This window comes from Microtus ochrogaster, linkage group LG8, assembly GCF_000317375.1.
Source record: "Microtus ochrogaster isolate Prairie Vole_2 linkage group LG8, MicOch1.0, whole genome shotgun sequence".
Taxonomy (NCBI): Eukaryota; Metazoa; Chordata; class Mammalia; order Rodentia; family Cricetidae; genus Microtus; species Microtus ochrogaster.
Window position 1 is genome coordinate 13,496,580 of NC_022033.1, and position 19,719 is coordinate 13,516,298.

Consider the following 19,719-nt stretch of genomic DNA (forward strand, 5'->3'; position numbering starts at 1 on the left):
AAAGAAAGAAAGAAAGAAAGAAAGAAAGAAAGAAAGAAAAGAATCAGGCCAGGCAGGGTGGCATACACCCTTAATCCTAACACTGGGGAGACAGAGGCAGGCAGATCTGAGTTCAAAGCCAGCCTGGTCTACAGAGTGAATTCCAGGACAACCAGAGCTACAAACAAAAGCCCTGCCTCAAAAAAACAAACAAAACAAAATCAGAAGAAAGTATTTTGTATCAGTGCCACTGCTTTAAAACAGTGTGGTCGCTCACATGTGCGTGCAGCCCAAGCCACGTGAAACTGGGCAGGAGAACTCCTTCAGTCCAAGAATTCCAGAGCAGCCTGAGCAGTGCGGCAAGACCTCAGCTCCAAAAAGGGGGGTGAGGCAGAGTAAATGGATCAGATGTTGTTTGTTTTTTGTTTTGTTTTGGGAGGTTTTGGGAGGTTTTGGTATTTTGGTTTGTTAGTTTGTTTTTTGAGACAGGGTTTCTCTGTGTGACAACCCTAACTGTCCTGGAACTCACTTTGTAGACCAGGCTGGCCTCGAACTCACAAAGAAAAGCCTGCCTCTGCCTCCAAGTGCTGGCATTAAAGGCATGTGCCAGATGGATTAGCTGTAAGAGCACTGGTTACTTCTCCAGAGGACCTGGTTCATTCCCAGCACTCATATGACAGTTCACAAGCTGCCTGGACTCCAGTCCCAGAGAATGCAGCACTCACTCTGGCCTCCACAGACACCAGGCATGTATGCAGTGCACAGACATACATGCAGGTAAACACTCGTGCACATAAAATAAAAACAAGTATTCTTTAAAAGGTGAAAGAGAGAGGGGGGTTGGGGGAAGAGAGGGAAGGTGGAGAGGAGGGAAAGTGGAGCTGCTGCTTAGCAGCTGGAATCCTGTCCCTGGAGATGTGCTCAGGGGACATTGCTGAGCTCCTTCAAACACCAGGCAGAGCGGTGAATGAGGGATGCTGGACTGGCGGCAGTCTCGTGAGAGGTCTATGATGAAATGAGATGCACGGAGGTCAAACGACTCTAAAATAACATCACAGAAGCAAATTTTCACTTGATTGGGCCACACCCCCACCAAAAGATCTTGCAGTAGACTCCATTTCTTAAAACAAAAATCAAGCTTTAATTTCCTTGTGGAAAAGCCAGGCCCCCATCCTGACTGCAGCTCAGGCCCCTACCCTGACTGCAGCCCAGGCCCCTACCCTGACTGCAGCCCAGGCCCCTACCCTGACTCCAGCCCAGGCCCCTACACTGACTCCAGCCCAGGCCCCCATCCTGACTCCAGTCCAGGTCCCCACCCTGACTATAATCCAGGTCTCTATTCTGACTCCAGCCCAGGCCCCCATCCTGACTCCAGCCCAGGCCCCCATCCTGACTCCAGACCAGGCCCCCATCATGACTCCTGCCCAGCCTCACAACCCCATTGCATTGCCACAAAGAAACCAAAGTATTAATGTGAGTCCCTTCCATCCCCCTGCTCCTTGTGTGTTCACATGCTCTCCAGAAGCGAGGGACCAGGGCGCTAAACCCAATACAGCTTTAAGTATGCACACGGACATACATAACACAGTCGTTTCTCCTCTTCACCCTGGAAAATGTCCCTACTGCCTGTAATGCCCTCCCTTCCTAGTTGTGTAATCTCTATTCAACACTGAAAGGAAAATAAACTTTAAAAAGGGGCCAGTGAGATGACTTGGGACTAACGGTGCCTGTCCTTCAAACACAGACCCTTGCAAGGCAGTCTCATGGAAGGTCTGTGGTTAAATGAGATGCATGCAGATCAAACCTCTCTAAAACTAACAGTCACAGATGCAAAATATTCAGACCTGAGTTTGGTCCCAAGAATCTATGGTGGAGAGAGAGAACCTACTCTTGAAGGTTGTCATCTGACCCCCACACACCTACAAACACATGTACACCCTCTCCCTCCCACACAGACATCATACACACACACATCATACACACACACATCATACACACACACATCACACACACACATCACACATCATACACACACACATCATACACACACACATCACACACACATCATACACACACACATCATACACACACACATCATACACACACACACATCATACACAAACATCATACACACACATCATACACATCATACACACACACATCATACACACACATCATACACACACACGCACTGCTAATAAAAAATAATTTCTTTGTTTTTTGAGACAAGATCTCTTTACACAACCCTGGCTGGCCTGGAACTCACTAGTAGACCAGACTGGCCTTGAACTCACAAAGGTCTGCCTGCCTCTGCCTCTGGAGTGCTAGGACTAAAGGTATGTGCCATCATGGCTGGTAATAAATAAAAAATTTAAAGAAACTGGGAAGGAAAACTGAGGCAAGCATCTCTCAGAATCTGTGGGGTGGGTCTCTGTTCCCAAGATGCCAGATTCTGTGGTGGTCAGATCTACAGGTGACAAAGTATCCACCGGCAGGCACGCACTTCCCTGAAGACTCAGAATCGTGTCTGATGACTCACAACTCCTAACACACTGGAAGTGTTGTGGACCTGGATGCCACACTGTATTGTTTAGGGAACAATGACCAGAGCAAGTCTACACTGGCTGATCTTCCAGAGGACCCAGGTTCAATCCCTAGCACCCACAGGGTGGCTCACAACTGACTGTAACTCCAGATCCAGGGTACCTGACACCCTCATGCAGCAAAACCCCAATGCACATTATTATTAATGACAGTAATAATTATTATTAATGACAATAATAGTCTACACAAACTGAGCTTTAGTCTAATGCTTTTGGCCTATGGTTGGTGCAGGACAGATTACAATGTACAAAAGCCCCTTCCAGCTTTTTCCTTGGGTGTCTGTTGAAGTCCTTCAAATGCTGGATGAAGAGCCAAGGTGAAGGGACCCTGGTGATCTCTGGGAGGTCTATGACTAAAGGAGATAAATGGGCCAGGTATGGTGGTACCACCTTCAATCCCGGTAAGCGTGGGAGGCAGAGGCAAGTGATCTCTGTGAGTTCAAGGTCAGCCTGATCTACAAAACAAGTTCTAGAATAGCCAGAAGTATACAGAGAAGAAACCCTATCTTCAAAAACCAAACAAAAAAAAAAAAAAAGGAGTCAAACTACCTTAAAACTAGCAGTAATATATTTATTAATGTGTTTGCTTGACTGGGTCACACTGAACCTCCTGTGCTCTCTGTAGCCCTGTACAAAAATCTGTGTTACTCTTTGCTTCCCTCAGAACCTTGAAGGCAGTGAACAATACACAGGGGTGTTAGGTGAATGAATGAATGAATAGAACTTAAATAGATGATTATCCCAAACCAAAGGGACATCTGTGGAGCTTCTTAAGTTTCAGTGACAAGAAAGATAAAATACTCAGTAGGAAGAAAATGAGTAAATCAGCAAGTATTGTGCTCAGGCCACCCTGCCAGGTCTGTTTCTTCCTGAGCCTGCCCCTCCCCCAGGACAAGACCCACCCCCATTCCTTGACTTACTTGTCCCGCAGGACGACCCCCTCAATGCAGGCCCCGAACAGAACAACAGAGCTGATGTCTAAGGCAGAGAATGAAGGAGAACCCCTAGCAAGGTGATGCCCCACCATCGCCCATCCTGAGCCACCAGAGAAGGTAGCAACCTCCATACCTCCCGCAATACTCCCCCCACACCCAGGGTGGGCACCACCCAGCTGTGTAGGATACAGACAGCAGAGGTGGTGGCAATGGCCAGGATGGTTCCGGTAGGGATGGACTTCTGGGCATCCCGCAGGTCTCCAGACCGGTTGGACCCAGCCATGATCCCTGTAGGCAGAAGTGCAGTTCAGATAGAGGCCGGGGCCATTGAGGAAAGGACACATATTGGAGTTGGGAGCCTGGTACCTCACTGGTACCACCCTGGCTCCTGTGCTATCTTTTTGGAGCCTGATTCTTTCCTTTCTCCCATAGGGCCTGAACAAGTACCTACTGCTTAGGTACTTGTCTCTGAACCTCCTGCCCACCCACTCCCAGGCACAGGCCTCCCTCCCCAAGCTTCCCCTCACCTGTGACTGAGGGGAAGTAGATGCCAACAAGCAGAGTGAAATAAGAGGTCATGTCACTGAAGACATAGGGATGGTCCATGTCGATAGGGGTGCCATCTGTCAGGCCCACTGACGGCATCCCATGCCTCTCCACAATCACCCCCTTGGTCAGGTAGGAACTCCACAGGTTCTCTGTAGGAAGATGAGACACTCAGGGAGACAACCGGAAGTTGGGGGCCAGAGCTTAGACCAGGAGGGTAGGGAGCAGAAAGGTAAGACCAACCAGATCTCGTTCCCACAACTGGCCGTTCACACACACCATTTTCCAAGCTCCTATGTTTTGCCAGGGTGGGGACACAGATTTCAAAGCTGAATGGGACTGAGTCTCTGCCTTTAAATAGCCCAATCTAGTGGGGCAGACACAGAAAATCTTCTCCAAGACTGACTCCATACGTCCCCAGTTGACCTCATCAGCCCTCAAGCCCCAGCTTGTCCCTGCATCTCTCATCTTGGTTATGGCAATAGCATCAATCAGTTCAAACACCCTGGCGTTGCTGTCAGCTGCTCCTGTTCCCTTCCCCTGCTTCAAAGCATCTCAACTTCTACCCGTCACCACTCATTAATATTTCTCAAACAAGCTTTTCTTCCCCCTCCAGGGCTCCTCCACCTTGCACCAGCGGCAGCTGGGGTAGATGACTCTGCTACAGGGGCTCTCAAACAGCACCGCAGGGTGTTAGGCAGAAGCCTGTCATCTACACGTTAAAGGTGAGCAGCCCTCAAGTTTTCCTCATGTCTTATGTGCATGGGTATTGTGTCTGCATGCATGTCTGTGAACCTCATATGTGCCTTGTGCCTGCAGAAGCCAGAAGGCATCAGATCCCCTGAAACTGGAGTTACAGATGGTTGTGAGCCACCATCTGGGTGCAGGAATCAAACCTGGGTCCTCTGGTTCTCTTAACCTCTGAGCCTATCTAGCCCCAATCCCTCTAGTTTTGATGACCAAAAAAATATTTCCAGGGACCAGCAAGATGGCTCAGTCAGTGAAGGCACCTGCTGCCAAATCTGATAATCTGGGTTCAAACCCGGAGACCCACATGGTGGAAGGAGAGAACAGACCCCAGCAAGATGTCCCTATGACCTCTATATGTACATGGCATGTGTGTACATATACATGCAAACACACAAAATAAAGTGTGTACGTGTATGTGTGTGCATGTGCACATGGATGGGCTGGCCACCTCCAGGGCAGAACAGCTCTAGTTAAGAACCCCTACTCCACTGCCATTGAAACTATCCCTGTTTCTCAGAAGAGTCCTCGTTCTCCTGGGCTCACAGCATCTGCCTCCTTCTGCACCCCTGCTGCCTTCAGGCTGTAACCCAAACTCTGCCGCAAGCCTTCTAGGGCCTGCAACAGTCTGACCTGTGCCATCTTCTCTAGCATCATTCCATGTTGTCTTTTCTTTGTACACAGCCCCCGAGTCACATCGAATGATTCACAGTCCAAAGGACAGGCTATGATTCCCACAGTCACACACATTAAACAGGATGTCCTTTGCTCTGCAATTCCCGTGTTCCCCTATACAACTGACAGTCTCTTGCTTGTCCTCCAAAGCCTCCCTTGGCAAGTGCAGGAAGCCTTGTTCTTGACATCTGATATATATGGATGCTGTGTCTCCTCGTGCTTCTCTGTTCACTGAATACACATCTCTATGGATCAGAATCTATTAACAACTCTTTCTGTCACTAAAATCCCCAAGGCCAAATACTGAGACTCGTGTATGCTGTGGTCCCAGTGCTTTGGCACGATTGTTAAGTACTTAGTAGGCAGAGAACACTTATTAGACTGGCTTTCTTTTCAGTAACAATGGAGTGCATTCCACTCTTTCGCCTCTCCTTCTCCATACTGCTTAGGACGGAACATGGCCTACACAAGATGCCCAATTAAAGCTGACTGAATTGACTGAAACCCAAGGAATGTCCCTAATCCTGACAATTTAACCCATAATCCCCGAGGCACTCCATGGGCGCCAGCCCTTTCCCTTCCCCCAACCTTTGATGAGGCCACTGGCAGCACCAGGAATGCCTTGGATCTCGGTGACATTGTTTCGGGTGAAGTACTCATCACAGGTAGCGTTGAGGAAGCGGGAGGAACAGAAAAGGCCCCAGAGCTGTGTGGTCACTGTCTCATTTCCTTCCCAAGCCAGTTTGGCACAGACATCAAAGCCATGGCGAGACAGCGTGCGGTTCCCCAGGAGACAGATCCTAGGGAGAGAAACAAGCAAGGGAGGCGGGAAGAACAAGACTGCTCCCTGGTTTCACAGTAGAATCACTGGGAGTTTTAGAGACACTGAATTTTGAGCCCCACATCCAGAGATTCTGGTTCTGTCTGGCGCACACCATTGGCGTTTCTATAGTTTCCCAAGTGAGTCTAGCATGCAGACAAGGTAGTGAACAAGCCTGTTGGCACTATTGTGCTCAGCACCATGGACAGCAGCCTGGAGCCCTGTCCTCTGCCACTGAGATAGAGGGAACTCTGTACTAGAGAAGCAAGAGAACCAAAGGGGACCTGAACCCTGGGTTCTCTCTTCTGGGTTCTTTTCCACCCTAGTGAAGGTGTCAAAAACTAAGATTGTCCATTCTAAGAGGCTTACCCATCCAGAAGCTTCCCCACCACACAGAGTGTGTTCCTTTTCCAGCAGCAAGAAGCTGACACACTCAAGAGAACCTCTTCCCTCCTCCAAAAATGTTATCCCATCCTGAATGAACTTGCCCTAAATAGGAAACATTTACCCTGCAGGGATGTTGCTCACAACCCACACACTCTAGTTCTGAGAGGTGAAGAGAGAGGGACCTGGCAGAGATTCTTACTATGCTAACATGAGCTGGGTCAGTGAGGGCCACAATATTGTAGACTCAGAAAGACAGCACTCACGGGAAATTGGGTGGGTCGAAGGCAGACTTGATGACCCCTGCATAGATGGCCAGGATGGAGAGGATGACACAACCCAGAAAGACCAGGGCAAACTTGTTGACGTACTTGACACCCACAAAGACCACAGTGGCCATGCAGGTAAGCACACAGGTGCCATATACCCGCATATTGTTCAACATGGCCGCTGCCTCCCCACTGGCATCTTCTGCCTTGAAGATGGCCATGGCTGGGAAGAGATAAGCCTGCAGGAAAGGAGCAAAGCAAGTCAGACAGATGACCCAGGAAAGGCCAGCTGAGACTCACCCCAGGGAAATTATCTCCAAGATGGGAAGTGATATCCATCAACAAAGCCCTGGCTAAAGATGGTGTGGGCTCTTCTGCAATGTTTATGAAGCAGCCGATACAAATAGCACTCAAGGATGTTGGGAAAGGTTCTTCACTGCTATTATTTATTATAGCTATTAATTATAGTTATTACTTTTATTATTTATGATATAAAGGTGGAAAATAGATGTTTATCCCTAGAGGGTATTTTATTTCTACTTAAACTACAAAGCTATTTAAAAAGATGGCATGAGATTGTGGCATGACTCAGTGATAAAAAGTACATTTGATATGAATATAAGCCCTGGGTTTATCCCCAGCAGCAAAGGCAAAAAAGGCATAAATTTATAGGGACTGATGCTAAAACTATCCATGGTGAGCATGGAGGTACAGACTTTTATAATTCCAAACTATGGGAAGCTCTGGCAGGAGAATTTGAAACCAGCCTAAGCTACATAGCAAGACCTCGTTTCAAGAGTTTAAAAACTATGTGTGGTGGCATTGGGTGAATAAGGTCAAAGTTCTATAAGACAATTGTATCTTATGATCTCATTTCTATAAATTTATATGTGGAAATATTTATCCATGTGTGTGTATAATTGTAGATGTGTTTGTAGGGATATCCAAATATCAGTGTCTGTAATCCAAGAACCCAGGAGGCTGAGAAAGGAGGATCAAAAGTATCAAATCAGCCTGAACCATAAGGAGACCCTGCCTAATGAAAACAACTAGCTGGGTGTGGTGGTGCAGGCCTTTAATCCCAGCACTTGGGATGAAGAGGCAAGTGGACCTCTGAGTTCAAGGCCAACCTGATCTACAGATCAAGTTCCAGAACAGCCAGAGCTACACAGAGAAACCTTGTCTCAAAGAACAAAAGAAAAGAAAAGAACAACAACACAACAACAACAAAAATAAAACAATGGAAGCTTTTATTGAATAATTAAAATGTGATGTCTTGCATAATTCATACTTCTAAAATGCCTACATTAAACTTACAATTCTTTTTTTTAAAATATTTATTTATTTATTATGTATACAATATTCTGTCTGTGGTGCAGGCCAGAGGAGGGCACCAGACCTTATTACAGATGGTTGTGAGCCATCATGTGGTTGCTGGGAATTGAACTCAGGACCTTTGTAAGAGCAGGCAATGCTCTTAACCTCTGAGCCATCTCTCCAGCCCCCTAAACTTACAATTCTTATGTTTGTTTAAGTTACTTTTTATTTATAAATAAAGGGAGTTTTCGGGTTCTTGAGAAAATATTTATAGGTGGAGTTGTGTTTTACAAAGACAGAACAAAATATCATATAAAAGAACAGAAACGCAAGAGCTACACACAAAAATGCTTCTGATTTTCACTAGCTCCCTCTCTCCCTCACTCTGACATTGTTCCAGTGTCAGGCGGTGGGCAGAACTGTTTGACAATGCATCTAGAGATGCCGTAAGTCACAGAGTCCACAGTGCTTGCTCCAATGTGCCCCCTCCAGCCCCCAGTACCCGATTTCTTCTCTCCTGCCCCCAAACCAGAAGCTCTGTCTCTGTCTGTTTTGGTTCCTAAAACCATAGGGACAGTGGGCAAGCACAGACCCTGGAAGTCAGAGGGATGTAGGCTCACATCCCTCAACATGTTTCTGAGACTCTCTGGCCTTGCCCTCTCTTCTAACACATGAGAGATTCATGGGGGGGGGCTACCACTCTTAAAATCTTAGGGCTTGCAGAGGATAGGGAGTTGGGAAATGTTAACTCCACTTTTCTTTTCTTTTCATTTGTGACAGGATCTCTTGCATCCCTGACAGACTTCAAACTCACTATGTCGCTGAGGGCGATCTCATACTTCTTATCCTCCTGCCTCCGCCTCCCAGGTGTAGCGTGTATATTGTTCTGAGAAGCAAAGCCAGGACTTGGAGCACTCTAGGCAACTAAACTGCACCCCTTTCCTTAAACCAAGGTTCCCTACTCTGCACCCATTCAAACAGAAAGAACAGGAGGCCTAGGCAGCTGCCCTGCCCGTCCTTCAGTCCAGACACCTAGACTCTTTCCATCCTAAGAGATCTCTCTACACGGTCCCTCATTGTTCTCTTTTACAACCCAAGAACATCTGTCGGAGCTCTGTAACCAACATCCAAAGAGCACTTTGGGGGGGGGGGGGGGGGGGTGCGGGGTTCAAGACAGGGTTTCTCTGTAGCTTTGGAACTAGTTCTTCTAGATCAGTCTGGCCTCAAACTCACAGAGATCACCTGCCTCTGCCTCCTGAGTGCTGGGATTAAAGGCACGTGCTGCCACTGCCTGGCCCAAAGAGCACTTGGCACACTCCCTGGAATGTGGTGGGCTCTCATTATTCCAGCTGTTATTTTAACTCTTACCAACCCGCCTCTGCCACTTCCCCCACAGCGGAGTGACCTTGAGCTAGTGATCTATTTGCCTTTTGGGGCTTCTCATTCGTAAAATGCCATCATAATACTTAAACCTCTAAGGATTCGCGATAATGACTGTAAAGCACTTGGAGCTCCGAGAGCTCAGTGGGTGCCTGATAAACCACAGCTGTTTGTGTTACATAATTATTGTATCTTGTCTCCCCAGCCAGACTGGGAACTCTTTTGAGACAGACCACATCCGACTTCTCTTTGGCCTTAGCTTTCCTTAGGCAGTGTGGCCTGACCTATAGCAGGTGTTCGGGGAACACTGGTTAAGTGGCTGACAGCCTGGGACCCCAAACCTCCTCCCCTCCCCCTCTCACCAGCAGGATCTCGATGGTGCCCAGGATGTACATAGCCCCAGCAAAGGTAGTGCCCAGGTAAAAGCAGAGGCCCACGGCACCCCCAAACTCTGGGCCCAGAGACCTGGAAATCATGTAGTAGGAGCCACCAGCTGCAGAAAAAAAACTAGTATCAGCAAGAAGGTCAGAGGGCCCCGGGCAGCTCTGCAGTGAGCAGGACTTAGGGACAGAGGGCAGAAGATGGTTTCTCTAGACCTCGGGCTGCCGCCCCAGAAAGGAGACTAAAGCCAAGCACTCTGCATGGAGTTTGCGGCAGTAATTATTCCCAGGTCGCTAATTACCCCTGTAAGGAGGTCATAGCTCAGAAAATAGGATGGCAGACAAGAGGTTCTCAGGCTGAGTAGGGGAGAAGGTGACCATTGCCCTATTCAACACCAGCATCTGCCTCCTTCTCTAACCCCAACAGGTTTGCCCTTACCTACCTCATGAGCAATAATAGCCTTACTCTTGGTCTGCGATACAGTCTTGGGTCTTGGGTCCTGATGGCCCACAAAGCCTGGCCCTCTGTTCCCCCTGTCAATCATCAGGCCCCAGCCCTCCTCCACTCTGCAAAGGCCCCAGTCACATACCAGGCACAACACCATTGGTTGCGATTGCACTCATGGAAATGGCTGTGAGCATCGTCTGCAGGAAAGAGATCATCAGAATGGTGGCTGCTGGGGGCAGCAGTGGCCTGGCTGGCGGCCAAGCCAATATACCCCACAGTCACCAGCCAAACCCACAGGCTCTCCTCTCCTGAGCTTCTGTCTGGGTCTGTTCCAACCTCTGCACATGCCAAGCCCTTCTCAAAAAATAACCTCTTATTCACCATGAAAATGGGAGGAGCTACCATACATACAAGAGAATTCTGATCACTCTAGTTTGGTCCCTAGGTAACTTAGGACAATTCATAAGACAATTCATTTCTCAGGCCTCAGTATTTGTATCTATAAAATGAAAGGCGTAGCTTCAGCACTGATATATTTGAAGTGGTCCTAAGGCTTTGTGTGAAGACACAAAAATATAAACTTGGTGTTCAATAGATATTAGATTTTTTTTTCAAGGTGGACGGGAAGAATCTAATTGCAAAGTTATCTGTGAGACATAATCTCATTTTTTTGTGTGTGAGTAGGGACCTTCCAAAATGTTATTCTTATGCAGTTATGTTGAATTTTGTTTTCTTCTCTGCATTTATCATCAATGAATCTGCAGTACTTGTGCAAGTACACAAACATAGGCACGCAGGTGAAGCCTGGCTGACAGTCATCAGAGAGAAGCCTATGAGACTCAGGAAGGACCAGTCAGACCTAATTTACTCTCAAAGATCACAAGTAGTGACTCCTATAAAAAGCTCAGGTCTCATGCTTCTTCCCCCCTACACACCCCCAGGCCTCGACCAAACCCCAGCTGTCTTCACTGAGCAGAGGAGAGGGGTCACTCACACAGGAGCAGCACATGAAGACCATACAGAAGGACTCCATGATGCCAGCGATGCCCACCACCCAAGTGAGCCGCAGGAAGAGGATGACGCCAAAGATGTTCTGCAGGCACGGGAGGTACACGCCCATGAAGGTGCCCATGCGTGGGGCCTGCCAGAGAGGCCAGCATCAGTCTCTACAGCCCCTACTCAGTACCAACAGCCTAGCCCACACCTCCTCCATGTTCCTTCCCTGCCTCTCCTTGCTTGCCTCTCCCCCCCTTTCATCCCTCTTCCCTCTGGCTCTTGCGTCCTTTTCTCCTTTCTACCTGCCTCCAGGTTCTTCCCGTTGCCTCCCTCGTGCATCCTTCAAAATACCTCCTTCCTCCTCTCCTCCACCTTCACCCTTCATCTCCCATTTCTTCCCCTACCCCCCCATAGCCATTGCCCTCCTTCTTTCTTCTGTGTCATTCACTCCTCCATCCAGATCCATTTCCTCTCCCATCCCTTCTCCCCCAAGGCCCCACCTGCACCGGCTTCTTTTTTCCACCCTCATTGTTCTCCGCTTCTTCATGCTCTCTACTTCCCTGGGGCAGGTTGGTGTAGTTGGCCAGCCCACTGAGCAGGGAGGACACCATAGGGCTGGTGTCCATCTCCTCCTATGGAGGAAAGGGGTCGGCATTAGGGAGCAGGAAGGTCAGGGAAGCAACTGGAGTGAGATGGGGACGAAGGTCAGGCCACTGAGTTTGGGATGCAATGGAAACAGAGGAGGGGGGAGTGGGAGGAACAGGAGAAGGAAGTGGTGAGGTAGGAGAGGAGGGCAGGGAACCACGAGGTAAAGGCAGGAAAGACCAAGGAGGGCTAGGGAGGCCGGGGAAGATGGTGGACCTGAGGGAGGAATGGAGAGGCGTCTACTCTTCCCGAGGGAGGGAGGGAGCTCTGATGAGCCAGCGTGACTAACTGTCGCCCAAGCAGCCCACCTCAAACAGGGCCATGTTCTTGCCATCGTACTCTTTTCCCTTCTCTGTGTCAGTGCTGTTGATGAAGGGACTGCTTTCCTTGGGGTTGCCATCACCTGAGAAAGAAGAGGAGTCAGGGGTCCATCACCTGTCACTTGCTCCCTATCCATCCTGCATAGAGCTATGGGGCCACTTTAACACCTGGAGCCTTAGATCACAGGCTGGAGAAACTGGGCTTGCACTGCCTTCTTGCGTGATTTTAGTTGGCAGCGTGGATAAAGAACCCAATTTACTGCTGGCTGTTCTGAGTGCCTGATGAACATGTGTGTCCTTCTTTGCTCTTGAGGAAGGGTCCTGGTTCATCTACCATGAGTCTTCAGAGTTTCCATCTTGGATATAAATGAGCCCATCTTAGTATGTGGGTGCATGCATGATTTTTTCCTAGAGAGGGCTGCAGAGAACTCTGCCACCTGAACTCCCAAGGATACCCTTTTAGCATCTTATACCCCCCCCTCACTGTCATTCTCCCATGTGTCAACAGAATGGCCAGAGGAGGAATCAAGCAGCCTAAGACACTGTTCCTGTCCTTAGAGACCCAAGCCAAAGCCAGGGGAGAAGCAGTAGACAGGACTGCTAGAGTCTGTGAAGGAAACAAAACATCAGGGACGCAGGAGGGCACACAGCCCAGCCTGAGAGGTCACAGAAGGCTTCCCAGAGGAAGTGACGCGTCAGCTGAGAACTGAAGATGAGTAAGGGCTAGACTGGGGGGTGGCAGGAGGGTGTCCCAGGCACAGAGAACCCAGAACAGTGTGTTTGGTGTCCCAGATGTGGAAGCCAACAGAACAGGTTACTGCTGAACAAGACGTGATCTAGCGAGAGTCTTAGGAAGGGGCATATTGGGGCTAAGGATGAAGGGTGGCTTGGGAGAAGATGACTCAAGGTAGTGTGAGCCTTAAGGAAGTGCCAGGCCATCTTGAAGAATTTGGATCCCATTCAGAGGACAATGGCAGTCACTGAAGTTTCGGGCCCAAGAGTGTCATGACCTGACTGGAGTATTGCAGCAAGCCTTCTGGCTTCAGGTGAGAAGTACACGACTAGAACATTTCCACAGTCCGGGCACAGGCTGACAACACCTCGGTCACAGTAATCTGGGGCAATGGAAAGACTCGAGCGTCCATCATTATGGAAGCATTGCTGTGCCAGATGTCTGGGGAGGGGGAGGGAAGAATCTAGGATAAAGCCTGGGGTTCCTAGCATGGGCCAATGGGTGGGATGGTGCTATAGCTTAATGGACTGAAGTGTGCAAGAGAGGGTGATCTATTGGAAGGTCCAGAAGCTTCCTGGGCACAAGGAGGGAGCAATGTCCATGAAAGAAGTTGCACACCAGAAGACCTAAGGGTAAACACACAAACATATATAGGAAATGTGAAAAGCCAAGGAGAAACTCTGTTGGTGCAGAGCAGGGTCCCTCCGAGATATGAACTTTCCAGGGACATGATTAGGTATTTCCAGCCATCAGCCTCCTTCAGCGCCAGGGCTGAAGCCCCAGCAGTAGTCATCTTCCTGGACTCTGGGGAGGAATCACCATTGTCCAAGTTCTAAGTAAAGCTGAGGCCCTGTGGACCCTGAGTCCCCTAGCCCTCATCTCTTGGTGTCCTTGTCTGTCTAGCATCCTCCTTCCTGCCTCCTAGAACCCTTCTTCAGTCACCTGGCCAGGGACCTCTCTCAAGAGCATGATGTATCCCAACCTGTCTGAAATTTGGGGGCAGGGGACAGCACCTGCTCCAAAAAACACCCACCTCCACCTTGCCACATTGAGGCAGAAATGCCTGATTGCCTAACCGGGCCGCCAGCCATTTTCTCCTCTCACCAAGGTGAGTTCCTGGGAATAACAGGCCCATTCTCCCTGTGATAGCCAGCATGTAATAGATGTTCAGGAAACAGTATTTGGAGGAAAATTCAGCAAGGCTTCCGTCTCAGACCCCAGAATCTGAAAAGATCTGTCTGGGATCAGAAACCAGGAGAAATGAGAATGAGGTGGGTCCCATCTCCTTCTAAAATGTTGGCCAGATGCCTTCTGCTCTTGCCATAGGATAGTTGGGACTAGAGAAGCTAATGGGGTGTAAGAGAAAAATCCCTAGCGGTTCAGGAAAGGACTGAGCTGGGAAAGCTAAGCTTCAGTACCAGCCTCCCTGGCTCTGTCTCCTGTTGCAAAGGAATAGTAAGTTGGCCTAACTCATAGAATGACTAGGAAGTCAACTGAAATAACACATACCATGTTGGCGACCCAAGTGTACCTACTGCTACTATTGCAACTACCGTTCTTAGCACACCTGGTACCCATCTAGCCTGGGCTTCTTATCCCCACATCCTTCTCTCAGCTGCAAGATTTAAGGGCTTCTCTGAACAGCTGGGTGCCTTTCTCAGAAGCACCCTCCATTAGGTCCCAGACCACCATCAGAAGAGCCCCTCCCCTGTTTTTCACGTCCCCTCTCAAGCCTTCCTTCCTTGCCCCAGCGGATGACGCTTAACCAACTGGAAGGGGGACACCCTGGCCAGGGACCCCGTAACTAGGAGGCCGGGCGCCAGTCTCCATGGCGACAGCGCGGACCGACCGCGCAGCGCGCTGAGCCGGCCACGCGCCCGCAGCCGCTTATGTAACGCAGCGCGCAGCGCAGAGCCAGACTACAGGCCCGATCCCGGCCAGGAAAGGAGCGCAGGGGAGGGGGGCGGCATGGTAGGCTCGTCCTGGGTCCCGCCTTTCCATCCGCTGCCTGGGCCAGACGCCAGGCTCCGGGCCTCATCAGCCAAGGGCTGATTTTGTCCCCTGCCTGGAATGCTGGGCTCACTGGTTAAGGGGGATGGGGAGTGAGCGTCTGCGTTCTCAAAGGAGCAGGACAGCAAAGGGGAAACTAGTCCTGACTCCCCAGAGCCAGGAGTCTGGGTGCTGGGAGAGCTCTAGAGGCGCGCAAGAGGCAGCCCAGACCCAGGCTGAGCCCTCCCCGCCCCCGCCCCCATCCCCGCCCCCTGGGAGCTCTCAGCCTGAATCGGCTTTCAATTAAGCTGCGGAGGCCAGAGCTCGCCGGAGGAAACAGGCGCCTCCCCCGAGGCCAGAGGCTGGGCCTGAAGGGAATCCCCGGGGCAGCTTGGGGAGGGAAAGGGTCGTCTGACCCCAAAGGGAAAAAGATCTGGATGCCAGGGACAATATCCTTGGGATCTTCTTTGGCTCAGAGGAGCCCTCATACTCTCCCTGAGGTCAACACCAGATCCTTCCATCTAGTTCCAGGAATCAAGACTCAGAGTCAGGGGCTCTTGGTCCTTCTTTGCTTAGACCCGGGAAGTCTTTAGTTCCTCCTATCACTCTCACCAAGAGTCCAGGGAAGACCCTCCCACTTTGGGATACAGAATGCTTGACCCAGGTTCTGGCCACTCTAATTCCAAGCGCTGGACTCTGTATATGGAAAGAAAGTCTCCAGGTGGGCCTGCTACACTCCGTGTCTAGAAATGTACAGGGAGTCCTGAGAACTGGAAAGAACTATTAGAATCCTGCTTCCAGCACACATGTGCCTTCTTTTGGCGACCCCATAGAAACACAGAGGTCCAGTGAAGGTCGGTGTAGGAAGCAGGTGCTGAAGAATACACAGAACCCATTCTGGGGAGCAGGGATGTCTCATGATGGAGGTACCTGAGAAGGACCCCGGGAGGAAGTGACATCCCTTTCCTTCGTTCCCTGAGCACTGACTGCTTCAAGATGCCTGGCGCTGCCGCAGAGTAGAGTAGACCTTTACAACCCCTCCCCCTGCAGCCAAGGGAGAAGTGCCTGAAGAGGTGACCCCAGGGTCACTGGAGAGATGGATGAGCTGGCCAGCAGCAGTTCTGTCCCCTGCATAGGACTCAGCCCCGTGGGAGAATGGGAATGGGGTGTCTCGGACAAAGGACCAGAGATGCTGATGCCCCCAGCCTTCCCACGCCTCCACTTGGCTCTGACTGTGATCTAAAACCAAGGACCTCAGAGTCAAACCTGCTAGTGTCTGTGAGATCATGCTTTCAGCTCTTGGGGCCTTGGGCCATTTCCTGGGGAGGTCTGTGGGAGTCTCTGCCCAGAGGGTCAAGCAATGTCTAAGGGAGTGTTTGAAGGCTCTGAGCGCAGACAGCAGGCACTGGAGATGCGCTAGTGCGCTCAGGGGACGCAACGCTGCTAAAGGGTGGGGGCTGGGGGCGACTGACAGCGGTGATGGATGCCTGAGACCGCTGGGGGGCAGCGAGGGGCCTGGAAGCCCGAGGGGGTGCCTGGCCCCAAGACCTCAGAGCAGAAAAAACGGCAGTGAAGGATGACGGAGAACCGGAACTGCACAAGGATTTGCTCCAGAGCCCCTCAGCTCCTGACAAGTCTCTGCACCCACCGCAGCGAGTCCGCAGTGTCGCCACGGCGCTGGGGACTCAGCCACTGAGACCCCGTTTCTGAGGCCTCACCAGGATGCTAAAAGAGCTAACTGTAGAGACTTCCCCCTGCCCCGCCCTGAAAACCATCCTGCTGCCCCAGGGTACCAAGAGAAGGGGGAAAGAGGGAAGAAGGGATCTTGCTTCCTGTCCTGAATGGGAACCCACGGAGAACCGAGAGGGAGAGGAAATTCGGCAAAGTAGACCTGAAAATCCACAGAGGAGGTAGCTTCAGGCTGAGATCAGGACTTCAGGGAGCCTTGGGGGAGGGTGTCCTGGTTGCACTAAGTACCCCTTAAGGGGACGCTGCAGCCCAGACGGGAGCTATCATATGCCTCCAAACCTCAGGGCCATCACTTCCCCCACCTTCCAACTGGAAGCTCAGAGCGAGGGACTGCAGCAGACTGCGCCCCCAGAAGCTGCTGGTCCCTGCTCTGCGCCAGGACGCCAGGGTCCCCTCTCGGGGAAAGGAGCCTCCCTCCTGCCCGTCGAATGGCACATCAGTCCTGTTCCAGCTAGTCCATCCCTTTCCAACAGCCTCTCAGGTTTAGCTAATCCAAGTCTAGCCCCAGGCCGCGGATCTTCCCAACCCGGGGTCCCCAATCTGCCTCCGAGCGCGGCGCATTCCAGAACCTCGGACAGCGCCTATCGCATTCCAATGGAGCAAGCCCCACAGCGGCCTCCGCATCCGCAGCCCGGGTCAGTCCGGGGCTTTTCTCTATAGGAGGCGGCCCCCGCTCCGCCTCTCACCCCGAAGCTGCCCTCCTCCTCGCCGCCCCCTCCCCCGCCGCCCCCGGACCACTGCTTACCCGGGTTGGCTCCCCCATCGCCGTCCTCGCAGTCCGTCAGGTTGTTGAGCATGGTGGCTGCGCGGCGCCGGCTCCGGGATGGCTGCCTCGCTTTGCCTGCGCCCCTCTGCCCGCCTTTGCCGCTGGCTTGCTCGAGCTCTCTCGCTCGCTCTCCGCTCCACGGAGGAAGAAGCTGCAGTGCCCGCCCGCCCGGCGCACACACACTCGCACACGGACACACGCTCACACCCGCGCGCGCCCCCTCTCAGCAGCGGCGCTGCTCACCTCATCCCGTATGCAGGAGGCGTGAGCCACTGGCGGGTTTTTTGGGGGGGGAGCCGAAGGGAGGGAGGAGAAGGGATGAGGAGCGGACAGAGAACTCCAGTGTCCCCCTCGCCGGAAAACTGGGGGCTTGTGCGGGTGGGATGGAGGGGGTGCTGCGGGAGCCGCGGCCCTTGCTTCCTAGAGCAGAAGCAACCCCCCCCCCCCACTCTCCGGCGCAGGCGGGGCCCGGCACGTGGGCAGGTGCCATCCCGCGCCCTAAAAATAACGGCAGGGAACTAGGTCGCGGCCGCAGGGAGGCGGCCCCGCAGCGGCTGCCTGACTGGGGGTCCGAGGTGACCCCTGGAGGGAAGATGTGGGGAACTGAGGCGGCAGGGGCGGGCACTGTAAAATATAAGGGCCCCAGGGAGCCTGCCTACAAAACTGGTGAGGCAAGGCCTGGAAGGAAAACCGACCCATTCCCAAACCTCTGTCCTAGAGGTTGGAGTTGAAGGAAGATGGAACCCAGGACCCCCCATCAGTGAGGCCCTGTGCTGCCCCAGGGGCCTCAGGTCAATGGATCTGTCTGGCCCATCCTGTTTTTAAACCGGTGGTTGCCACTAGAAGAGTTGTAGAGAACTCTCTCATGGTGCTCAGGCTGGCTGGAGTCTCAGCATCCTACCCCAAGACACGTCCCTGGAGCCCACACCACAGACGGGGGCTTTCTGATGTAGGAGGATTTATGGATGAAGCACAGTGAGCTGCAGGCAGTAGTGAGGTTCAGCAACACCACCTTTTCACCCGAGATGGTGCAGCCCCTAGGGAGGGTACGCTGGCCCCAGGCTGGCCAGAAACAGGATGGGGGAAGGGGGAAATGAGGCCGCCTGCCGGTTGGGGATCAGATTTTCTCCTGGGTCGGGAGTGTCTAATCTCCTAATCCAGGATTGCTTTTGGAGGCTTTCCAGCCCTGACGTGCTCTTCTGTGCTCCTCCTCCTCTCCAGCCCCTCCCCCGGGAGCTTGAATACCCTGGGAACCCTCAGCAACCCTAGAGTCCAGACACGCTGCAGACAGTGACATCTGAGGTTTGGACCCTTTGCATCTGGGAGATCTAAGCATACCATCAAGTGTAAAGGAAATAGCTTTACAGTCACTCTGGTTCCTGACTCGAGTCCTCAAAATCCCGGGCAGAAGAACTGTTTGTCTTATCTATTGCAGTTTTCATTTCATAAATGAAAAAACTAAGCACCAAGACAGAAAATGACTGCCCATGAATGCCAATGAATGGCAGAATTCATTCTAGTACCCATTTCTATCTACTCCAGGATAGGTGGCTCTTCAGCAGAACCTCTTTTTAAATTCATCCTGCCTCCAATGAAAGAGTACAATCATATCTACGCTGCTCAGCTGCCTCTGGTTCTCTGCTTCAAAAAAGAAAAGAAAAATTAACAGGGGTTTAGTCTGGGATGAGTTTTGCCTCTTTTACGCCCAGGTTTCAAAGATCCTGAGGCTTCTTGGCTGGAGCAGAAAGTCTCCGGTATCTGCAGAGATACCTTACACTGCAGGCATTTTCGGGACCTTGGACAGGGCCGACTGCCATACCGGCCCTGTGGAATTTGTCAATGATTTCAGACGAGGCCAACTGAGGAGACTTAGTTTTGTAGACACACAGCTAATCCGTTAGGGACAAGATGTGAGCATTTGGGATCTGGTGTGATGGCTCTGTGATAGGTAAAGGTACTTACAGCCAAGACCGACAACCTGAGTTCAATGCTTGGGACCCAACTCTTGCAAGTTGTCTTTTTTTTTTTTTTTTTTTTT

At 51.3% G+C, this 19,719-nt stretch overlaps 1 protein-coding gene across 3 annotated transcripts in view; it reads right to left on the reverse strand.

Moving 5' to 3' along the window:
- The window catches only part of Slc12a5 (solute carrier family 12 member 5), a 40,057-nt gene that overhangs the window by 14,502 nt on the left and 5,836 nt on the right, over window positions 1-19,719 (reverse strand). For 2 of the 3 annotated variants that reach the window (XM_026787044.1, XM_005362890.3), the window contains exons 2-11: window positions 12,433-12,527; window positions 11,980-12,111; window positions 11,478-11,624; window positions 10,626-10,680; window positions 10,018-10,148; window positions 6,956-7,197; window positions 6,074-6,285; window positions 4,045-4,215; window positions 3,707-3,805; window positions 3,503-3,560 (exon numbers count right to left, since the gene is read on the reverse strand). In XM_026787044.1, the coding sequence (XP_026642845.1) occupies window positions 3,503-3,560; window positions 3,707-3,805; window positions 4,045-4,215; window positions 6,074-6,285; window positions 6,956-7,197; window positions 10,018-10,148; window positions 10,626-10,680; window positions 11,478-11,624; window positions 11,980-12,111; window positions 12,433-12,527 (1,342 nt within the window). Of the gene's footprint in view, window positions 1-3,502; window positions 3,561-3,706; window positions 3,806-4,044; window positions 4,216-6,073; window positions 6,286-6,955; window positions 7,198-10,017; window positions 10,149-10,625; window positions 10,681-11,477; window positions 11,625-11,979; window positions 12,112-12,432; window positions 12,528-17,660; window positions 19,692-19,719 lie in introns of those variants that run through there. The other variant, XM_005362891.3, reaches the window with a different exon arrangement.